General features: G+C 44.2%; 1 protein-coding gene across 1 annotated transcript in view; it reads left to right on the forward strand.

Moving 5' to 3' along the window:
- The window catches only part of KCTD15 (potassium channel tetramerization domain containing 15), a 134283-nt gene that overhangs the window by 104954 nt on the left and 5414 nt on the right, over positions 1-23915 (forward strand). Inside the window, exon 4 of the mRNA XM_030204438.1 lies at positions 1814-2119. Coding sequence (XP_030060298.1) covers positions 1814-2119 — 306 coding nt within the window. The remainder of the gene's footprint in view (positions 1-1813; positions 2120-23915) is intronic.

A 23915-nucleotide genomic window follows, 5' to 3' on the forward strand; every position in this document is an offset into this window, starting at 1 on the left:
CGTTCCCCCCCCCCCCCCGCCGGAACGCCGAAAACTGCCGCCGCCGTTGTTGTGCTACCTTCCCTTCCCGTAGGTTGTTCAGTCATCTTCTTAGAAAGTTTAACTCCGTGCGTCTGACGTCAAACGCACATGCGTCTGACGTCAGACGCACGGAGTTAAACTTTCTAAGAAGATGATTGAACAACCTACGGGAAGGGAAGGTAGCACAACAACGGCGGCGGCGGTGGCAGCAGTTTTCGGCGTTCCAGGGTGGGGGGGGATCGACAGGTTCGCGGGAGGGGGTGGGTTCGAGGGGGCCGTAGCGCGGGGGGGGGGGGGGGAAATTGCCTGCCTAAGGCCCGTTTCCTTGCCTACAGAAATGGGCCTTTTTTACTAGTAATAAAATAAGCAGCCAATTCCTGAGCAGAAGGCTGATTAAAATATGAATTGGACATTGGATGCTGCAGCAATCTACAAACGGTGGCAACAGGGTCAGCTGACTTACAGTGCGGATTTTGTTTTTCACTGTAAAATGTTTTTTTACTTCATCTAGATCCAACTTATAATGAATGTTTACAATTGTTGAAATATACATTCCATAAGGTTACTGTTAGCATTTTCCCCTGTTCTCTTTCTGCTGTATGCAGTTATTTTAATGGTTTGAATATTGGTGTACTGTTGTAGTTTTGCTTCACTGTCATAGTGAGGAGCATTTTTTTATACGACGTCTAAATCTGATTTGGATGTTTTGGGGAAAATGTCCAAAAATCCAGGAACGAACATGGCTATTTTCAACCAGAAACACTTCCACCTTTTTGTTTTGAAAATGGCCACTTGCTACATGTTTTTGTGCTCAGTGCATCTATCTTTTAGGACCATTTTTGAAAAATGAAATGTCCAAGAGAGAAAAAAAAGAAACCAACCCCAAAACAAGCCGTTGGGATGTATGGGGGGGGCAGCATACGTTAGTAGACTGGCCATATAGACGACCCAGCAGAGCAGTGGGGCAACCTAGGGGCAATGCAGTGGACTTCACATAAAAGGTCCCAGGTACACATCTCACCATTACCCCTTATATTATATGGGGGCCCTCCAAAACCTACCAAAAGCCTACTGTGCCCAACTGTACACCACTACAATAACCCTTATGCCTGCAGGTGTCCCTTATATGTAGGTACAGTAGGTTTTTGGTGAGCTTTGGAGGGCTCATATGTTCTACCACAAATGTACCAGTTAGAAGAGCCTGGGTCCCCTTCTGTACAGTGCACTGCACCAACCACTAGGCTACTCCAGGGACCTGCTTGCAGCTCTAATAGGACTGGCCGTAACATCTGAAGCAGTCATAGGGCTTCGTATGTACTGTTTCTTTTCCATCTTTGTGGAGTGGGAAGGGGGTCACTGACCACTAGAGGAGTAATGGGGTCCATGCCTTAATTCCTCCAGTGGTCATCCGGTCATTTAGTGCATCTTTTTCTGACTTAGTTGTGATTAAAACAGGTCTAGACTAAAACATCTAACCTTTAGCCCTGGACATTTTTTCTTTGTTCCATTAGGGCAGAAAAACATCCAACTTTTGGGAAATGCCCAACATTCCCCTTTGTGATTTGCACGCACTGCAGAGAAAAACGTCTCAATTCAGAGTTTTGAAAATCGCGATTTGGACTTTTTTCAGAGAAAAATATCCAAATATCACTTTATTCCGTTTTTGAGATGTTTTTCGCTTTTGAAAACGAGCCCCTGTATTTGGTATCTCTGTCAGTCAGATATAAGTGAGTCCAATCAGTGTACAAGGTTCACGTCACCCGTAACTATTGTAATTCATTTGTTTCTTAAGGAATTCAACCTCTTATATGAAGAAGCAAAGTACTACCAGCTGCAGCCAATGGTTAAAGAACTTGAACGATGGAAACAAGATAAAGAGCAGAGAAAACACTTTCAGCCTTGTGACTGCTTGGTGGTACGAGTGACTCCAGATCTTGGAGAGAGGATCGCACTGAGTGGGGAGAAGGCTTTAATAGAAGAGATATTCCCTGAAACTGGGGATGTTATGTGTAACTCTGTAAATGCAGGTTGGAACCAAGACCCAACTCATGTCATCAGATTTCCGTTGAACGGCTATTGCAGATTAAATTCAGTGCAGGTAAGAAATCTATAATTAGAACATTTCTATTCATCAGTTTGCCAATCCTGTGCTTCCTCTTCCATCAATTGCACCATCCAATCATCTCGAACTGTGGAAAATCTGTTTGCAATCTTAGCATTTTAGCTTGTTCTTTGCCAAAACAAAGCAACCAGATTTTAGAATGTATACATATTGGTCATGCAATTCTCATGTTACTGATAAGTGTGTGTGTGGGGGGGTTCAGTATTGCAGAGCACAAAGCAATTTTTTTTCCCAGATGTAACTACCTGGATCATTACAAAAACTGCATTTCATTGAAAATGCGTGTGTATTTCATGAGGAAAAAAAACAGCTTTGTTTCTGTGATTTTTTTTTAATTTGATTTTTTTTAACTAACCGCTAAATGCGTATAAAAATAACAGAAATAAAATGACTTCTTTCATTTATTTTGTGTCATTTTGGATGGAAGATGACACAAAATGAAAGATTTCCCTGGTTTAAATTGACAGCAAATCCCCACTGCATGCACACTGCTGCATGGTTGTAATATATGGTATTAACTGGACTTGGATTTCAAAGTTTTATCTTTTTCTCGCAGTGTATTTTAATTGATCACACAAGGCAAAATGCTTGATTTGAAAGTATGCTTCCATGCAAGAAAAAAACAAAATGCCCTGAAATAGGGAATATGGCATTTTTACACTTGCATGATTTAGGTCATATTCAGTAAGGCACTCAGGGGATTATAAATCAAACACTTGAAGGCAAGTAAAAAGTAAACGTTCCTTTTTTTTGGAACTTTTCCAACAGCATACTAACTACGAGAGCTGGGAGTCTTAATACCATGCTGTCCTGTATTTCTCCTTTTTCCAGGAGCTGGCAGAGCAAAGAGACTATATCAAAAGCTAACACAGTTGTAGAATGTGATGTTGTTAACGGACATCATGAGGAAGTCACGGTTTATTTACTTTTCAGCATATTCGTGCCCCAGATTTATAGCTAAACGTACTTGTGGGAGATATGTTCGCTACAAAGAGATCATTCGTCACACTCTTGCTTCCTTCAAAGCACATCTAGTAGATCCAATTCAAGCTGTAGGTACAGCTGTGGCAGAAATCATCTCTTTGTTATTGCTTCTTGGGCATAAAAGAGATGCTTTCTGGGCATTAAAATGCAGTAACTACTTGGACTGTGCTGATGGTGCTGCCAGTTATATTTAGGCTGAGCAGGATTTAGCCTGTGATCTTGTGAAGTGAAGCAAGCAACACATAACGTCCTGTGATTCACAGTTAGAGGTTCTGCTTTGTGTATATGAGTCTGTATCTGCTTTTTGTAGCTGGTTGAACACGCCCTAGATAACTAGTCCCCAGTGTGCTCTTAGAGGATATCTCTACCCACAGCTTAATTTTGTATGCAAAAAGGAATTGGAACTGTGACACACACACTCCTTTACTCCTCTTTCTCACCCCAGTCATCCGCCCTTCCCAGTCTGATTATTATTCCCCACTTTCCAAAAGTTGACCCCCTCCAGCAACTTTCTTCTCCATGACTAGAAAAGCACAGGTCTCCTCTTCAAGCTTGAATAAGCTATGTCTGATCTGTCATGGAGGGATGGGCAGACTGGTTCTGATGGCCCAATCTTCTCAGCCACCTTGGGTGGTGGTAGTGGGGGAGGAGAACTAGAATTCAAGCATCCAGCCTCCTCATACCCTCTCCGATTCCCTCATGACTCGCAGCACCTCTGATCTCCTCTCTGTCCAGTCCGATCCCCTCACTCACAACATGGCCCCATTTCACCGACTCTCACATTCATATCCCATAGCCCATCTAATTCAGTCACTCGCTGTTTTTCCATCTCCCTGTGATCCTCTCACCTTGTGCCAAGTGCCTCTGATCGTTTCACTCAGATCCTGCCACCTCACTTACATTTACCCAACCACATCTCACTCTCTTGCTTTTTCTTTTACCTTCATTCACCTTCCTCTCCCTCTGATCTCCTCATTCACTCATTCTTATCTGTTCCCTCTACTCCAGCAGGAACAGTAGGACCTGAGAAGCCAGTGCGATAAGCAGCAATGTAGCCAGTAAGAGGGGCTGATGTTTGGTCACACCGTGTCCCTTTGACCTTGGCTATTCCCACTTCATCTTCAATGCAAAGCCCGTGAGTTAATTATGGCCCCCGCAGACCTCTAGGGCAGTGCTCTTCAACCCCCAACTCCTCCAGATAATCTCCCAGCTGCCCCAGACATCATCTCAATACACATATAATTCTCCTTCAAACATTCCCTCAACCTCTGTCAACTGGATATTCCTCTGATCTCCCAACCCCCACCTGTTTCTAAAGCCAGGAGCAATGCCTAATTGTTCCTGCCTTCAGCAGCATCATCTTTCAAAATGGTAGCACTTGCCTGACCCCTCTTAGTGTATTCTTGTACAGTGCTAAGAGTCTGTCTGCTAAATAAAGCAATACTAGGAGTCAGGTGCTGCCATTTTGAAAGCTGGCAGTGCCTTTACAGATGGGTCTGAGTCATTGCCAGAAGAGAGGGAGGTAAAGTGGGGGTACTGGGAGAAAGAAGAAAAAATGCTGGTGTCTGATGCGAAAGGAGGAGAAGGGAAGGGAGAAGGAAAGACGCAGGACCTGATAGGGATGGGGGAAAAGGGAGATGGAATGAGATGCTGGCCTGGGGGAGGGGGGGTGGAGAAGGAGGTAAAGGTGAGATGGTAGTTCTGATAGAAGGGGGCAGGAGAGTGAAAAGGAGATGCTGGACCTGATTGCGGGTGGGGGCTAAGGGAAGAAGAGAGACTGTTTGCATAGGCCTAGGTAAAAGGGGCATTTGTAAGCGACACAGATTGATGAGGATGGATGTCGGCACATATTGGTCACTGTTGTGTCCCCACATGGGAATATAATCATCTGCTCTCTTTTGGCAGTTTTAACTTAAATCGTCCCAGACTTAAAAATTAACAAAAACCACTGTGTTAAGGAATCATGCAAAAATGAAGGCCATATGGCTTATTCTTATCTTAGGGTAATCAACCCCAACACTTTTGACTCTGTTTTGCTTTGGCTGGGGCCTGGGGGGCCAGAAACTATTCCATTTCTGCTCCTGTTTTATAGGGGAGCCAGAACTGATTTACCCTGCCTGCTCTGTTCTGTTTCTATAGGGGAGCTGGATCTGATTTATATCAACAACTCAGCCTTGCATCCTCAGGTCTGGAAGAAAGGTAGCAGAATGCTTTTCGGAGTAATTACGTCCTAGGTAACAGACACAAAAAGGGGTAGAATTTAGCATAAGTTGAAGTTCTCAGGATTGGCACTATAATTAAGTGATTATGTGTTTGTTCTAAGGTTGCCAACTGGATCCAGATTCAACCGGCAGGGTTGATCCAGTCCCTGGGTTTACCCCACTGAATGCAGGAAGTTGTAGTCTTGCTTTTCTTAGGGAATGCAGTGGGGAAAATCAGAACCACAAGGGAGGAGTAAGAAGGGAACAAAAACCACAACCCAAAGAAAATCTCACTGTGCCTAAGAAAGGAGACAAATTTGCAAAGGGATGACACAGGGAAATGGTGAGAGTGCCAAAGGGTGGGGGGTGAATAACAATCTAGCACAGTGGTTCCCAAACCTGGTCCTGGAGGCACCCCAGCCAGTCAGGTTTTCAGGATATCTACAGTGGAGCTATAAGAATAGCAGCCCAGAGAGACAGATTGCAGAATGGTTTTGGGCCAAGAGTAGTGAATAGATTGAGAAAGGATGGAGAAATAGTGAAAGGGGAAGGATGTTTTTTTTGTTGGTGGAGTTTTTTTTTTTTTTTTGCTGGAGTATATTAAGGGGGTCTTTTACTAAGCCGCGGTAGCATTTTTAGCTTGCAGTAGAAATCAGCTGGCAATAAATGCCGAGACACCCATAGGAATATAATGGGCATCTTGGCTTTTACCGCCAGCTGATTTCTACAGTGAGCTAAAAACGCTACTGTGGCTTAGTAAAAAAAAAAAAAAAAAACACCTAAATGTAGCTTGCTTTGGACTTTTACTTTTTGAGGAAGTGTGTAATCAAGTGGACATAAATCATTACTAAATCTGCAATAATCTTTGCACTTGAATCAAAGTTTCATAAATGTGCCTTTGGAATATTAGGTGACTGAGAGCCCATTGGTGGCAATGGTTTTTCAGTAATCTTTAATGAGTATTTCTCTTATTACTTGTAACCAGACTGTTCTTAGCTTGGGACAGGATGGGATATAATTCACACTTCTTTGGTGTTATGTTTCTGTCCAGTAGAAGGAAAGAGGAGAGTAGAAAAAGAACTTCTGATACCTACAAAACTTGGCACCATCAGATGAGACACAAAAAAAAAACAATTGAAAATACAACATAGCAATGTAGTTGTGTTAAATTGTGTTTTCTAGCAGATTTTCTGAATGTGGTTGCTATAGATTTAACACAATTCATTGATACTCTTACACATTCCTCAGGTTATATTTTAGATTTGGTATTTGAGACAGGAACAGTTCTCAGTGGTCGAGAATTGTAATGCTTAGGTCATTCAGTATTGTCTTTTATTGTGGATGGGATACAAAAAATCAGATGGGTATAGCCAAGACTGTAAAAAATTTGGTAAGATTAAGACTGAAGGTTTCTGTGCTGCACTGGTGGATCGAATCAGTGATACCTGTCAAATCCCTGGTGAATTCATGGTATGCCAAAACCTTTAAAGTACTAGAGGAGGTTGCTCCCGTTAAAGCTGTGGTACAAGTTGCATCCACATCCTTATGGTTCTTGGATGTTTTTGAAAGTCGAGGAGGTCAGTTAGACATTTTGATGGAATGTGAGACATTTGACGGTGCTAAAAGAGAGAAACTGGCAAAGTATGGCTTAATCAATATTAGAAAGCACTTTTTAAGGCCAAACTTTGTATTTTGTGAAGGCCATTAAGGGAACTGATGGTAATCCTAAAATCCTGTTTTCATTTTGCTCACAAATTATTGGGTAAAGGTGCTAGGAATATGTTGTAACAGTGTTATTCCAGATTGTAATGCGTTTACTAGGTTGTATAGTGGTAAGATTGAGTTTGAGAATATCTTAAGGCCAGTGTTACAATGTTCCTTAGTTTCAAGACAGTGAGCCCCAAGTAAAGATATGATCCTAGTTAGTAACTCACAGAAATTTGAGAACTTCACCCCAATTGTCTTTTGCCTTCGAGAAGATATTGGATGCACAGTGAAATCAATATAATGTGGTCTGCATCCAGCCTTAACATGGTTATGGAAGGGATCCTGATGGGGTGCGGAGGCTTTTGAGAATTGTTACTACAGGAAGGTCTCTGCTATCACATTTGTGCCCTTAAATCATTGTCCCCTTATTGACTGATTCTCCAATCTAGCAAAACTTTCTAAGTGAATTGTTACTATGTAGATCTTACGTATTTTGGAGGACATGAATAATCAGAATAGCTTGGATGTTTTCTAGGTGGGATTTTGAAGAAGTCCTAGTCAAGAGATAAACTGTAGTAGAGTTGGTTGGCCATGCTTCCTGCACCCACCAGAAGACTGGACATTTGGTGTTCAGCTCTTCACATTCCTTTACTGAGAAAATCTTTGGTTTCTTTTCTTCTCCTTAATAATGTGTTCACCACTTCTCAAATTGAGGTAATAATATACAGGAGACTTTATAGCATGCACACTATTTTACCCCTTTCAGCCTTGTATGGATTAGAGGGAATGAGTGACATTAGTGCTATTGGATATAGCTTCAGTGTTTTGATTTGGTCTACCTTGCCATCTGTTAGGTGTCATCTATTGAGTCTGGGAGGAATAATACTACAATAGTTAAGATCATTGTATGATGATGATTAGTACTAATGGATCAGTGTTGGTTACATGAGAGTTATATAGAGGTCTGCAGGGTCTGTCTGTCACCTTTATTGTTTAATATATTTTTTGATGCAGCCATTAAGTGGTCTGTTGCTCAAGGAAGGCTTAACAGACTACAATCTGGTTTTCGCCCTCTCCACTCAACCGAAACTGCGCTTACTAAAGTCTCCAATGACCTATTACTGGCTAAATCCAGAGGTCAATATTCCATCCTCATTCTTCTTGATCTTTCCGCTGCTTTTGACACTGTCGATCACAGCATACTTCTTGATACCCTGTCCTCACTTGGATTCCAGAGCTCTGTCCTTTCCTGGTTCTCTTCCTACCTCTCCCTCCGCACCTTTAGTGTTCACTCTGGTGGATCCTCTTCTACTTCTATCCCTCTGCCTGTCAGCGTACCTCAGGGTTCTGTTCTTGGTCCCCTCCTCTTTTCTATCTACACTTCTTCCCTTGGTTCATTAATCTCATCCCATGGCTTTTCCTACCATCTCTATGCTGATGACTCCCAAATCTACCTTTCTACCCCTGATATCTCACCTTGCATCCAAACCAAAGTTTCAGCGTGCTTGTCTGACATTGCTGCCTGGATGTCTCAACACCACCTGAAATTAAATATGACCAAAACCGAGCTTCTCATTTTCCCCCCCAAACCCACCTCCCCGCTCCCCCCGTTTTCTATTTCTGTTGATGGCTCTCTCATTCTCCCTGTCTCCTCAGCTCGAAACCTTGGGGTCATCTTTGACTCTTCTCTCTCCTTCTCTGCTCATATCCAGCAGACCGCCAAGACCTGTCGTTTCTTTCTTTACAACATCCGTAAAATCCGCCCCTTTCTTTCCGAGCACTCTACCAAAACCCTCATCCACACCCTTGTCACCTCTCGTTTAGACTACTGCAATCTGCTTCTTGCTGGCCTCCCACTTAGTCACCTCTCCCCTCTCCAGTCGGTTCAAAACTCTGCTGCCCGTCTCATCTTCCGCCAGGGTCGCTTTACTCATACTACCCCTCTCCTCAAGACCCTTCACTGGCTCCCTATCCGTTTTCGCATCCTGTTCAAACTTCTTCTACTAACCTATAAATGTATTCACTCTGCTGCTCCCCAGTATCTCTCCACACTCGTCCTTCCCTACACCCCTTCCCGTGCACTCCGCTCCATGGATAAATCCTTCTTATCTGTTCCCTTCTCCACTACTGCCAACTCCAGACTTCGCGCCTTCTGTCTCGCTGCACCCTACGCCTGGAATAAACTTCCTGAGCCCCTACGTCTTGCCCCATCCTTGGCCACCTTAAATCTAGACTGAAAGCCCACCTCTTTAACATTGCTTTTGACTCGTAACCACTTGTAACCACTCGCCTCCACCTACCCTCCTCTCTTCCTTCCCGTTCACATTAATTGATTTGATTTGCTTACTTTATTTGTTTTTTGTCTATTAGATTATAAGCTCTTTGAGCAGGGACTGTCTTTCTTCTATGTTTGTGCAGCGCTGCGTATGCCTTGTAGCACTATAGAAATGCTAAATAGTAGTAGTAGTAGTAGTTCATTTGCGTGTGTAAGTGGCAATGTACATGCATAAATGACCGCTTATAAAACACATAAGTCTGCGCATTGTTGCTCATATTTTATTTTATTTATTTTACGGAGCTTGCTATTTGCCAAAATATGGCTTCAGAGCAGTTTACAATAAAAGACAGTAAGATGTTGCTAGAAGAGGCAGAGTGAAATTTAGTGGTGAGCAGGATAAGCTAGAGAAAAGAGGTGAGTTTTCAAAGAGGGCTTGAATTTGATGTACAAGGATTCTGAGCAAAGGTGGGATGGCAAGGTATTCCAAAACCTAGGACCAGCATAACTGTAGCTGAGGCACATGTAGATTCAAGTCTGATGACGGAGGGAGGGGAAGTTGAAGCAGACCAACATTTGTAGAACAGAGTGAACGAGAGGGTGTGAGGGTGTAAGGAGGTGGGAGTCATATTCTGGGATAGTAGGGAGGTGGGATTTGAATACCAGGATTAACAGTTTAAATTGGATTCATGCTGAAAAGGGGCAACCAGTGTTCTTGATAAAACAGATGAGTGATATAGCGAAAAGGCTTCCCATGATGGAGAAGGCAGACTGCTGTGGATTGAACTAATTAAAGTTGTTTCAAAGATTGAAGCGGTAAACCTGCATACATTGAGTTACAGTAGTCAAGAGTAATTATGAGTGACAGGAGAAGGGAACAGATAGATGAGAGTGAAGAGAGGGAGCGAATGGCACGTATACGATAAAGCAAAAAAAAATGAAGCTTTTAACAGTGGCATTGATCTGAGTTTTGAAAGTGAGCTGGCTATCAAAAAGTACTCCAAGGATTTTGACTGTCTCTTGAAATGCTAAGGAACACTGATCAAGAAGGGGGTGGAAGAGCATGGACTGGGGAAGTGAATAGCTTCACATTTCTGAGATGGTGATTGCAAGGCCAGGTAGAGACTTTTGAAAGGCAGAAGTTAAGTTTGGATAAATCAGATTGTGAACTCACTAAGGGCAGAGAAAAGTACCTGCATATAATAAATGTAAACTGCTTTGGTTGTACCACAGAAATGTATTTACTTATTGGTATTTATTAACCACTTTTATGAAGAGATTTACCCAAGGCACTGTACAGCAAGTACATTTTAACATAAAACATACAATTCTGTTAACAGCATAACAGTATTAAAACTGACCAAATGTAAGGGGTGCCTCGCCTCACCCCTTGCTTGGAATAAATTCCCTGAGCCCATACGCCAGGCCCCCTCCCTGCCCATCTTTAAATCCTTGCTCAAAGCCCACCTCTTCAATGTCGCCTTTGGCTCCTAACCATTATACCTCTATTCAGGAAATATAGACTGCCCCAACTTGACATTTCATTCTTTAGATTGTAAGCTCCTTTGAGCAGGGACTGTCCTTCGTTGTTAAACTGTACAGCGTTGCGTAACCCTTGTAGCGCTCTAGAAATGTTAAGTAGTAGTAGTAGTAAAGGGGGTCTTTTACTAAAACTTAGCTCGAGTTGTCTGCAGCAGGACCCATAGGAATAAAATGGACCCTGGTGCAGATAACTCAAGCTAAATTTTAGTACAAGACCCCCTAAATGAGGTACATTTGAAAACAGCAAATTGAAACCTAATAATTATACTCCATGAAACAATATAAAAAATATACATATTTAACAACACTGCATTCAAATAACAGATCTAATTTCAGCATAATACTAATGAAACATCTAATAAGCACACATTAGGACATTCAAATAATATGGATATGGTGCTAATGCTTTTCTACAAAACAGCTTACTGAGTAGCCGAGGAGCCAAGTGCAGATATTATAGATGGTGCCATCTTGTCCCGGAGTCAGTTGGAATAAATAGATGGGTGGCTACACTCAAGGCAAGTTCTTTGTACAGTTACAACAAGACATAAGGAAGTGTGTGATTAAACTAGTCCAGGTGCAGAATGAGTGTGTAGTCAGTCACCATCCTGCAAATTCTATATAGTGCTACTAGAGTTGCATGCGCAAATCTGGGTGTATTCTGATTTCACTGCACAACCCAATTGATAAGCCAATCAGTGTCGATAATTGGATGTTAACAAGCAACTATTGGCACTAATTAGAATTTAAGCTAACACTACTCACTAAATGTATTCTTTGAAGTAGTCCACATAAATTCTACCATGGTGGCCATGGGAGGAGCATGGACAGGTCATGGGCGTTCTTAAAATTTACATGCAGTATTATCGAATAATCCGGTCTGTGCCTAAAGTTAGGTGTGGGCGACCCTCAGGGGGAGGAATGCTGGCTTCGGCCTAACCCCTGGTAAGCCTTTCCTCAGCTGAGAGGTGCCCACCTCTACCACCGGCTGCCTTTCAGGTGCTGTGGAGGACTTGCAGCTCATCTGCATATCCTTATAGCCTTCTCCGGGGTGACACCCAGGTCCACCCCGATCCACTCAGGGCCTCCGCTCTAGGTGCCCAGCGCTCCCACCAGGTGCTGTGGAGGACTTGCAGCCCTTCTGCATTTCCTCACAGCTGTATCCGGGGTGACTCCAGTTCCACCCCGATCTTCCCAGGGCCTTCTCTCCAAGTGCACAGAGTTTCCAGGTGCTTTTTGGCTAGGATCAGGCGACCCTCAGGGGGAGGAATGCTGGCTTCGGCCTAACCCCTGGTAAGCCTTTCCTCAGCTGAGAGGTGCCCACCTCTACCACCGGCTGCCTTTCAGGTGCTGTGGAGGACTTGCAGCTCATCTGCATATCCTTACAGCCTTCTCCGGGGTGACACCCAGGTCCACCCCGATCCACTCAGGGCCTCCGCTCTAGGTGCCGCGCGCCGGGGCATTTTTCTCTTTATATCTAATCTTTTTCCAGTTGCTAAAGTACCTTAATCGTTTATGGCCCCTATTCACATTCTCTTCCTAGCTCTGTCCCTTCCTAATCTTTTCCCTCACCCCCTACCTCTCTCCGCTACAGGAACTCACTTCCCATCCATTGACTTCATTACCTCACCTTCTCTCCTACCCTCTTCCTCCCTCTTGGCTTTTAATCTCCGTCTCTTTCTTCCCTCCATTTTGCCTTCCCCATTCCACCTAAATACCTCTCGCCTTCGACGCCTTCGTGGCCACACCTCTCCTACTCTCCTCCGCTCTCTTTTACTCCTCCTCTTACTCTCAGCTGGTGACATCAATCCCAATCCTGGCCCTCCTCACCAACTATTATCCAAACTCTACAGATCTCACCGTGACCTCTCTAACCTCATCTCTATTCCTCTACTCCCCTCCTCTTCTCTGCCCTTCTCTTGCGCCCTATGGAATGCCCGCTCTATCTGTAACAAACTCCCCTATATCCAGGACCTCTTTATCTCGCGTCACCTCCATCTGCTCGCCATAACAGAAACCTGGCTGTGCCCTGATGACTCTGCTTCAGTCGCAGCCCTGTGCCATGGCGGTTATCTATGTTCACATACTCCTCGCCCTGCTGGCCGTGGGGGCGGTGTTGGACTACTTCTCTCTCCCTCCTCCAGATTTCAACCCCTTCTTCCACCTCAATCTCACTGTTTTTCATCCTTTGAAGTCCACTCTATCCGCCTTTTCTCTCCTCTGCCTCTTCGAATGGCGGTCATTTATCGTCCCCCTGATAAGTCCCTTTCATCCTTTCTCAGTGACTTTGACGCCTGGCTTGCCTTCTTCTTCCATGATCCTTCCTCCCCCTCTCTCATCCTTGGTGACTTTAATATTCCTGCTATTGATCCTTCCAACTCTTATATTTCCAAGTTACTTGCTTTAACGTCGTCCTTTAATCTCCAACTATGCTCCACCTCCCCCACTCATCAAAATGGTCACTGTCTTGATCTCAACTTCTCCTCCAACTGTTCACCTTCTAGTTTCCTTGCCTCTGATCATCCCTCCTCTGATCACCATCTTATAACTTTCACACTTAAATCTCCTCCCTCCCAGTCCCGTCCTATCCTATCTAATTTATCTAGGAATCTTCACGATATTGACCCTTCATCTCTATCCTCCCATGTTTCAAACCTCCTCTCTACTGTGGCACCATCCACGTCTGTCAACGAGGCTGTTTCTTCTTACAACAATACTCTATCCTCTGCCTTAGACACTCTTGCACCTTTGATGACCCGCCCTGTAAGGCGTACAAAACCCCAACCTTGGCTGACTTCTAATATCCGCTACCTACGTTCCTGTACCCGCTCCGCCGAACGCCTCTGGCGGAAATCTCGGGCCCTTGCTGATTTCTTACACTTTAAGTTCATGCTGACCTCCTTCCAATCTGCTCTTTTACGTGCCAAACAGGATTATTATATCCAACTGACCAACTCTCTTGGCTCTAATCCTCGACTTCTCTTCACCACATTGAACTCTCTCCTCAAGGTGCCCCCTCCCCCAACTCCCCCTTCATTATCTCCTCAGACCCTTGCTGAATTCTTTCACAACAAGGTTCAAAAGATAAACCTTGCTTTCTCTACCTCACCAGCTCTCCCTCCACTAGTCCGTTCCCCTCTCTCTCCTTCCCCTCATTCCCTTTCCTCCTTTCCTGAAGTTACTATTGAGGAAACTACACTTCTCCTTTCTTCCTCAAAATGTACCACCTGTTCCTCTGATCCCATTCCCACCCACCTTCTTAATGCCTTCTCTCCTACTCTTATTCCTTTTATCTGTCACATTCTCAACCTCTCACTTTCCACTGCAACTGTCCCTGCTGCCTTTAAACATGCTGTGGTCACACCTCTCCTTAAGAAGCCTTCACTTAACCCTACTTGTCCCTCTAATTACCGACCCATCTCCCTCCTTCCTTTTCTCTCCAAATTACTTGAGCGTGCTGTTCACCGCCGCTGCCTTGATTTTCTCTCCTCACATGCTATTCTTGACCCATTACAATCTGGTTTTCGCCCTCTCCACTCAACCGAAACTGCGCTTACTAAAGTCTCCAAAGACCTATTACTGGCTAAATCCAGAGGTCAATATTCCATCCTCATTCTTCTTGATCTTTCCGCTGCTTTTGACACTGTCGATCACAGCATACTTCTCGATACCCTGTCCTCACTTGGATTCCAGGGCTCTGTCCTTTCATGGTTCTCTTCCTACCTCTCCCTCCGCACCTTTAGTGTTCACTCTGGTGGATCCTCTTCTACTTCTATCCCTCTGCCTGTCAGCGTACCTCAGGGTTCTGTTCTTGGTCCCCTCCTCTTTTCTATCTACACTTCTTCCCTTGGTTCATTAATCTCATCCCATGGCTTTTCCTACCATCTCTATGCTGATGACTCCCAAATCTACCTTTCTACCCCTGATATCTCACCTTGCATCCAAACCAAAGTTTCAGCGTGCTTGTCTGACATTGCTGCCTGGATGTCTCAACGCCACCTGAAATTAAATATGACCAAAACCGAGCTTCTCATTTTCCCCCCCAAACCCACCTCCCCACTCCCCCCGTTTTCTATTTCTGTTGATGGCTCTCTCATTCTCCCTGTCTCCTCAGCTCGAAACCTTGGGGTCATCTTTGACTCTTCTCTCTCCTTCTCTGCTCATATCCAGCAGACCGCCAAGACCTGTCGTTTCTTTCTTTACAACATCCGTAAAATCCGTCCCTTTCTTTCCGAGCACTCTACCAAAACCCTCATCCACACCCTTGTCACCTCTCGTTTAGACTACTGCAATCTGCTTCTTGCTGGCCTCCCACTTAGTCACCTCTCCCCTCTCCAGTCGGTTCAAAACTCTGCTGCCTGTCTCATCTTCCGCCAGGGTCGCTTTACTCATACTACCTCTCTCCTCAAGACCCTTCACTGGCTCCCTATCCGTTTTCGCATCCTGTTCAAACTTCTTCTACTAACCTATAAATGTATTCACTCTGCTGCTCCCCAGTATCTCTCCACACTCGTCCTTCCCTACACCCCTTCCCGTGCACTCCGCTCCATGGATAAATCCTTCTTATCTGTTCCCTTCTCCACTACTGCCAACTCCAGACTTCGCGCCTTCTGTCTCGCTGCACCCTACGCCTGGAATAAACTTCCTGAGCCCCTACGTGTTGCCCCATCCTTGGCCACCTTTAAATCTAAACTGAAAGCCCACCTCTTTAACATTGCTTTTGACTCGTAACCACTCGCCTCCACCTACCCTCCTCTCTTCCTTCCCGTTCACATTAATTGATTTGATTTGCTTACTTTATTTATTTTTTGTCTATTAGATTGTAAGCTCTCTGAGCAGGGACTGTCTTTCTTCTATGTTTGTGCAGCGCTGCGTATGCCTTGTAGCGCTATAGAAATGCTAAATAGTAGTAGTAGTAGTACACCAACTTTTCATTGGTGTAAATGGCTGCGCCTAAATTTTAGTTGCCTGGAAGGCATTACGCATATTCTATAAACCGCGTCTTAGGTGCGGTTTATAGGATACACATAGGTGCATTTTCCATCCACACCGATTTTTTTTTCATTGCGAGATATAGAATTTGGCCTCATAAGAGCCAGGCTTTCACCTTCCTGAAGTGGAGGAAACCCCAATTTAGACATAGCCGCTCTGGGAAAGGTGGTATATCAAATCCATGACCTTTTACCATGGGTGTGCACATAAGTTAAGGTTGAGTGCAGCACAAGCACTGTGAAAATACTGTGATTTTATGTGTGTTCCTGCAAAATGCAGTCACGTTCATTGCATCACCCTTAGGGCTGGTGTAAGTGATCATGCCTTAAATTAAAGCAGGTTTTCAGCCACTTACGCTATTACTTTATAAAGAAAAGTTGGCACCTTTATAAAATGGGCTTGAAATAGGTGCATTTTTGCCATCTTAAACTAGGTGCCCTGTCATCAGATGCCTGTAGATTGGTAAGAATGTGACTTTTTGATGTAAAGAATGGTCTGGAATGTTGTATGGGACAGGAGAAAAAGAGAGGATCCAAAGTACACCAATCCAGAAGAGTGAAAAGCACAGAGACCTTCAGGAGCAGGACAATGGAAAAAGACCCAATTCTTTATTAGAAGGACCCGACACAGGACTTGGGGTCACATAAGTTTGCAGAGTTGTCTTAAATAGATAGCAAAACTGTCACTAGCGGGGCTTAGTTATAAAAAGTCACGCTGCAAATACAATCCCAGTGGTAAAATGTACGCTTCGAAACATGTGAAGATTTAAATCCGGTAGATGCTGAAAACGCTAACAAAGAAACCGCCAAAGTAAACTATTAAACTATACAATTTTCATCTAAGGGGCAATTCTATAACTGGGTGTTTTCAGCGTCCACCGGACTTAGATCTTCACACGTTTTGAAGCGTACATTTTACCACCAGGATTGTATTTGCAGCATGTCTTTTTTTATGATAGCAGGGTTATCTATTTAAGACAACTCTGTAAATTTATGCGACCCCTGATGCAGAAGAGTCGCCGAAACATGGCCTGTGTTGGATCCTTCTAATAAAGAATTGGGTCTTGTGTTGGATTCTGTGGGTAGTAGGGAGTCGATGGTGTTAATAAATACATAGTTACAAGGCTTCATTTCTGGGGGAGCAGCCTGGAACGCACGTGACTCTTCTTTTTTTCAGGCTTCAGATCAAAAGCAGCAGAGGTGCTGTGCTTAAGGCAGCCTGCAGGGAAGAGGAGGGGAAGGGATGAGCCTGAGCCTGAGCCTGAGCCTGGAGCAGAACAATCTTCAAAGCAAGTTTATAGTCAAACATCCATCGTTTCACAGCTTTGATACGTGATTTAAACTAAAGGAAAAGCCACCTCAATAGTGGCTGTAGTTGTAAATCATCCATACAGAATTGGTAACTTAGTCCTCATCCAGAAAACAATCTGCAAATGGGACCTTTAGAAGTATTTAACAGTCGCCAATAGTGCAGATCCCTGAAAAACACCAGTTAGCATAGTAAACCATGATAAATGTAACAGCACCTAACCAAATATCAAGGAACACTAATACATACATATTCCCTGTCTCTAACCTTCTGCGAGCAGCAATGTTTCTGTTCCATGCCTCGGACAGAACCCAGACTTGAAGAGATGGAGGATATCATGAGAATCAACAAAAACTGGAAGTTGTCAAAGGGCCATTGGCATCAGTGTCTTAATTTAAATGCCCGCCACAGTTTTTCAATTAATAATTATATTCAGCAGCACTGATCACAGGCGTAGGCAGACCTCAAATTTTGGGTGGGCCACTGGGCAAACTGGGTGGGTACATGTGGTCTCTACATTCCCCCCCCCCCTTCCCCCTTGGCGCAACAAAACAGTATTAAGTACCTGAGCTGGTGGGGATCCCCAAGCCCCACCAGCTGCAGAGGTGCTCTGGAGGCGAGAACAGCTCCTTCAGCTTCTTGCTCCAGCGAGCGGCACTGTACACACACTGCCATTGAACTAACTACTACTACTATTTAGCATTTCTATAGCGCTACAAGGCGTACGCAGCGCTGCACAAACATAGAAGAAAGACAGTCCCTGCTCAAAGAGCTTACAATCTAATAGACAAAAAAAATAAATAAAGTAAGCAAATCAATTAATGTGAACGGGAAGGAAGAGAGGAGGGTAGGTGGAGGCGAGTGGTTACGAGTCAAAAGCAATGTTAAAGAGGTGGGCTTTCAGTCTAGATTTAAAGGTGGCCAAGGATGGGGCAAGACGTAGGGGCTCAGGAAGTTTATTCCAGGTGTAGGGTGCAGCGAGACAGAAGGCGCGAAGTCTGGAGTTGGCAGTAGTGGAGAAGGGAACAGATAAGAAGGATTTATCCATGGAGCGGAGTGCACGGGATGGGGTGTAGGGAAGGACGAGTGTGGAGAGATACTGGGGAGCAGCAGAGTGAGTACATTTATAGGTTAGTAGAAGAAGTTTGAACAGGATGCGAAAACGGATAGGGAGCCAGTGAAGGGTCTTGAGGAGAGGGGTAGTATGAGTAAAGCGACCCTGGCGGAAGACGAGACAGGCAGCAGAGTTTTGAACCGACTGCAGAGGGGAGAGGTGACTAAGTGGGAGGCCAGCAAGCCTGTGCTGTCGTCATGCTGGCCTCCCCCTGACCCCTCATGCATACACAGCTTTAGCACTTGTGCAAAAACTGAGCATGTGTGGCAGGGGGAGGCCAGCATGACGACAGCACATACACAGTGCCGTTGGCACCTGATATTTCGTAGTTAAGTACTGCTAAATATCAGGTGCCAGCTTTCTCAGCAGGGTTTAACCAGGCAGGACCCTTTCCTGCCTAGTTAAACTCTTTTGAATATCCCCCTCCCCCCCCCCCTACAAGTGAGGTGGGTTTTGTGTTTTTTAAACAGAGGGTGAATATCATGAAATATCATGAGCCCTTGTCCTATAAATGTTTACCGCTTGTGCGCTGTTTATACATCCTGTGCTATATGAATGCCTTTTACCTTATTCACCTTGCCATCCTTTTTTTCTGGAGTCTACGCACTCTGCTTTGATACAGGAATTACTACTACTACTACTACTACTACTACTATTTAGCATTTCTATAGCGCTACAAGGCATACGCAGCGCTGCACAAACATAGAAGAAAGACAGTCCCTGCTCAAAGAGCTTACAATCTAATAGACAAAAAATAAAATAAAGTAAGCAAATCAAATCAATTAATGTGGACGAGAAGGAAGAGAGGAGGGTAGGTGGAGGCGAGTGGTTACAAGTGGTTACGAGTCAAAAGCAATGTTAAAGAGGTGGGCTTTCAGTCTAGATTTAAAGGTGGCCAAGGATGGGGCAAGATGTAGGGACTCAGGAAGTTTATTCCAGGTGTAGGGTGCAGCGAGACAGAAGGCGTGAAGTCTGGAGTTGGCAGTAGTGGAGAAGGGAACAGATAAGAAGGATTTATCCATGGAGCGGAGTGCACGGGAAGGGGTGTAGGGAAGGACGAGTGTGGAGAGATACTGGGGAGCAGCAGAGTGAATACATTTATAGGTTAGTAGAATTATGGCGCAGTCTCTCTTTTCTGTTCCTTCAGCCATCCTTTAGATTTTCTTCCTGTTGCTGATGAAGGAGTTTGTTGATGTTATGGGGATTAGGGACCTGGACCAAGAGAGAGAGAAAAGGTTTAGAGGAAGAATGCTTTCATATTTCCCTTTCACCTTGTTATGATAGAGCTTGGCTGGAATACATGTAGAGGCTGATTTTCAAAGCACATATTGACTTACAAAGTTAACTTTTAAGTCCTACATGCTTTGAAAATGAGCGCCATTATGTCTTTCCGTGCTTTGCTTAATCATTTCCAGAACACTTTCCTGCCTGCAATTTTACTGTTATTTCACTGCCCAGTTTTGTTCCTCCTTCCTTAATTTGCCTGTCTGGGGTGGGGATTTTGTTTGTTTTCTTTTCCATCTGCTGCTGTTTACTTTCAATTATAAGGCTGGATTACAGGTTCTAAGTGCAGAGAAAGCAAGCTTGTTTTCAGGGAGACCTGAGTGAGGGCTTTATTACAAGACATCCTGTGTGCCCTGGGGCCAGCTGATTCTAAGAACTCCCTGCAGGGCACAGCCAGAGCGCTGAAGTATTTGCCTTTTTGTATCCAGCACTGGCATCCAGATTAAAGAGCATTTGTGTGTGTGGGGGGGGGGGGGGGGGGGAGGAGGGGGCAGTGGCTGAAGTACTTACAGAATGTACAGGAAAACATCTTCCTATGTGCATGATTGGATTGTTCAGCCGTACAAATTGTTCTTTCAGGGATACCACTGTGTTTAATGTGCTGGCCTGCCTGTACAAGGAGTGAGTGGCTTTTAGCTGTGAGACAGCAAAATGGTAGGTTGAGTGTATAAAAGCCAGTGAGATCATGGTTCTGAAGACAACAGTATGTTAATGATTGGAAGAGGGAGTAAAGTATAACCGTAGGTGCTGCTATGGGGTAGAAAGGGGTGGCAAAGTAAAGTGAAGCCACTGGACCTTCTACCTTGCATAAGCTTCTAAAGGCTCTTCTGGTCCTGGCCCTGTCCCTTAAAAATCACAAGTGACTTCATAGCGGGTGGGATCAGGACTGGCAGAGCCTTCAGCAGTGCATGTGAGATAGAAGGTCCCATGGCTTCACTTGTTTTATTGCCGCTGCTGGACATCACAGGAAGCAGCAGTGACTGAGTGGGGGGAGAAGAGGTGCAATACTGGATCGGGGAGGGGGAAAGAAAGTGGATATTCTTGCTCACATGGGGGAGGGGGGCATTGAGATACTGGACATGGCTTGGCAGTAAGGTGACAGAAGGGAGATGATGGAGGAGAGGAAGAGAGAGGTGCATAGGAAGGAGAAGGGAGAAAGAGGGAGATGTTAGATCCAGGGCAGAAGGGAATGAAGGAGAGGTGCTGGACAATGGGAAGGAGGGAAGAGAGAGGGAGAAATGCTGGACCAATGGGAGGGGTAGGTGGGAAAAGAGAAGGGATGGGAAGATGCTAGGGAGAGGAGAGTAGAAAGGACAGGGAGATTTCGGGCTACAAGGATTGGGAGGAGAGAAAAAGAGAGCAGGTGCTTGGCTAGAAGGATGGAAAGAATAAGATGCTAAGAATGGTGGTGCCGGGGGGGGGCAGAAGGTGGCAAGGAAATGAATAAGAAGAAGGATAGAGATTACAGGGGGTAGAAATATGGTAATGGGGAGTAGATTAAAGACAAAAGGGAATAGAATGCTGGGGAAGGAGCAAGGTGAAGAATGGGAGAGCTAGTGCATGAGAGAAGGAGATGGAATTTGATAGGTAGCTGGAAAGTAAAAGGGTGAGAAGGGTGAAATTTGAGTGAACAGAGAGGCAGTAAAGAAAAAGAGAAGAATGAGCTGAAAAGGAAAAATGGATATGTCAGAGGTAGGTATAAGCGCAGGCAAGAGGAGAAGAATTAGCAGCCGCTTGAAGAATTAGCAGAAGAGACAGGAAAGCAGAAAGAGAAACTGGAACCAATATGATGGAAAATTAAAATGTCCAGACAACAAAGGTTAAAAAAAAGCATTTTATTTTGAATGTATTAAATGAAATATGGTTTATGGTTTATTATTGTCCTCGATATACCACTCTTCCTTAAATTAATAACAAAGCGGTTTACTATATAAAATCAAAACAGATAAAATCATGTCTAAGGAATGCCATTTAATAACAAAAATATAAATAGTTGTTAGAACTTAAAATATGATACAAATAATGATGTGAAGTAATAGCTATAATACACTAGACAGAGACTCGCAAAGATCAGTGAATCCCAGGAGGGATAGACCTGCAAAGTTGTAAGTTGTAGGCTTTCTCAAATAATGTTAGTTTTGGGAAATGACACAAAACAACACAGAGAGGGTCCAAAGTACACAACGGAGTCCAGAAAACAAAAAGAAACACCAAGCATGTCTTTGTATTGTGTTCAGTAGTAAAGGAAATGCATTTCTGTTTTTATTTCTCCAGTGTTGCAGTACATGCTTCGCAGTTCAATTTTTGTGATCCCTTGGTTCTGTATTTGGTGAGGATCTGTTGGTGTGATAACAAAAGTCTGTAAGCCACATTGAGCCTGCAAATAGGTGGGAAAATGTGGGATACAAATGCAATAAATAATAATAATAGTAATGACAGACGGGGAGATTGGAGGGGAGGCAGGGAGGAGAGGGGATTGGAAAGAGCCCTAGCATGTCTAACACCAGCCCTGACCCTTGCTGTAGCTGGTGGAGATCTCCAAGCATTATCAACTGAAGACCTTCTCCAAAGGTGGCCAGAACTCCCTTCTACCAAGCTCTGCAGTCAGTGGCAGCATCCTTGAGTCACCAGCAACTAAGCATGCATGGGATACTGGCATCAGTAGTTCAGGGATGTTGCTGCTGCCTGCCAAACTTTGTAAATGGAGTTTTGGCCACCTTCGTAGGAAGTCTTTGCTGACGGAACTTGGGGGTCCTAATTAGCTAAAGTATTTATATTGAGTTGCATGATGCTGAGGTAGGACAGGCCAGAGACAATGTTGTGCCCACCTACCTTGTGCTTAGGCCCACCCAAAATTGGCTGTCTGGCTACACCACTGGTAGGGGATAATTATGATGGACAGAAATGTCACTTTCGCTTGCCCCCATGGCATACCTGGTTTGCCTCTCTGTTGCTAATCCAATATTGCTGTCTAAAGATGTCACCAAGTATAAATTTGAAAATTTGGTCAAAATGAGAATACTTTTAATTATATTTACTCAGGTGAGAGGTGTCCCGCATGACAATAAGGGGTCAAAGGATAAAGGGTTATAGATGTGATATCCCGTCTTTCTGTGGTGCAATCAAAGTGGTTTACTTATATATTTTATATGCAGGTACTTCTCTGTTCCTAGTAGGCTCACAATCTAAGTGTTTGTACATGAGAGATTGATGCATGCTAAATGATAGAAGCTTTCAATTATCTGATGTCTTATCAGTAGTCATGGTTTGGAGAGAATAATAAAGCAGGAACTCTTGCCTAGTAAGTTGTCAAAGCAGCCAAGTTAGGAGCAGAACTCTCAAAGGTAGGAACATAAATCATTTGACTATTGTGTCCCAGGTACCTAAGTTTAGGCACTCAAAACTTGTCCGTTTTTAAAAGGGCCTAACTTCCTTTGATAATTGCCTTCTATGCTATTTTTCCTGTAGACATGGAAAGGAGCAAAGTCTTATTAAATCAGGCCCATGGAAAGCTGAGTGTGTCATGGAGAATACCTTTTCTCCTACACGCTTCACCAAGTTAAGCACGGAGGTGGTGTCTGGCTACTACGCTCGCCCTCTTGTAGACTGCAACCTCTTCCACCTCAGTCTCGCTGCTTTTCTTCCTTCGAAGTCCACTCCATCTGCCTATTCACTCCTCTACCTCTCCGAGTAGCAGTCATTTATCGACACCCCTGATAAGTCCCTTTCTTCCTTTCTCACTGACTTTGACTCCTGGCATTCCTTTTTTCTTGAACCCTCATCTATTTCCCCTCATTCTTTGGGATTTTAACATTCATGCTAATGATCCCTCTGACTCATGCCTCTCAGTTTCTTGCTTTAACACCCTTCTTCAATCTTCAGCTATGCTCCACTACCCCTACTCACCCGAATGGCCACTGTCTTGATCTTGTCTTCTTTTCCAACTGTTCACTGTCCAGTTTTTGTACCTCAGTTCTCTCTGACCATCATCTGATAACCTTCACACTTAAAACACCCTCCCCCACCCAGTCCTGTCCAATCTACACCTATAGGAATCTTCAGGCTATTGACTCTTGCACTCTCTCCATCAGTGTTTCATCCCTCTTCTCAACCACAATGATATCCAAGTCTGTCAATGAAATTGTCTCTTCCTTTAATACTATTCTCTCCTCTGCTCTGGATACCCTCGCTCCTCCCATTCCCTGTTCTGTAAGGCATACCAAACCTCAGCCTTGGCTGATCTCTAGGATTTGCTACCAGCGTTTCTGTGCCCAATCTGCTGAACATCTTTGGCTAAAATCCCGTGCCCATGCTGACTTCATACATTTCTAATTCTTGCTGACCTCTTTCCAGTCTGCTCTTTCA

The sequence above is a fragment of the Microcaecilia unicolor genome, chromosome 5 (assembly GCF_901765095.1).
Source record: "Microcaecilia unicolor chromosome 5, aMicUni1.1, whole genome shotgun sequence".
Taxonomy (NCBI): Eukaryota; Metazoa; Chordata; class Amphibia; order Gymnophiona; family Siphonopidae; genus Microcaecilia; species Microcaecilia unicolor.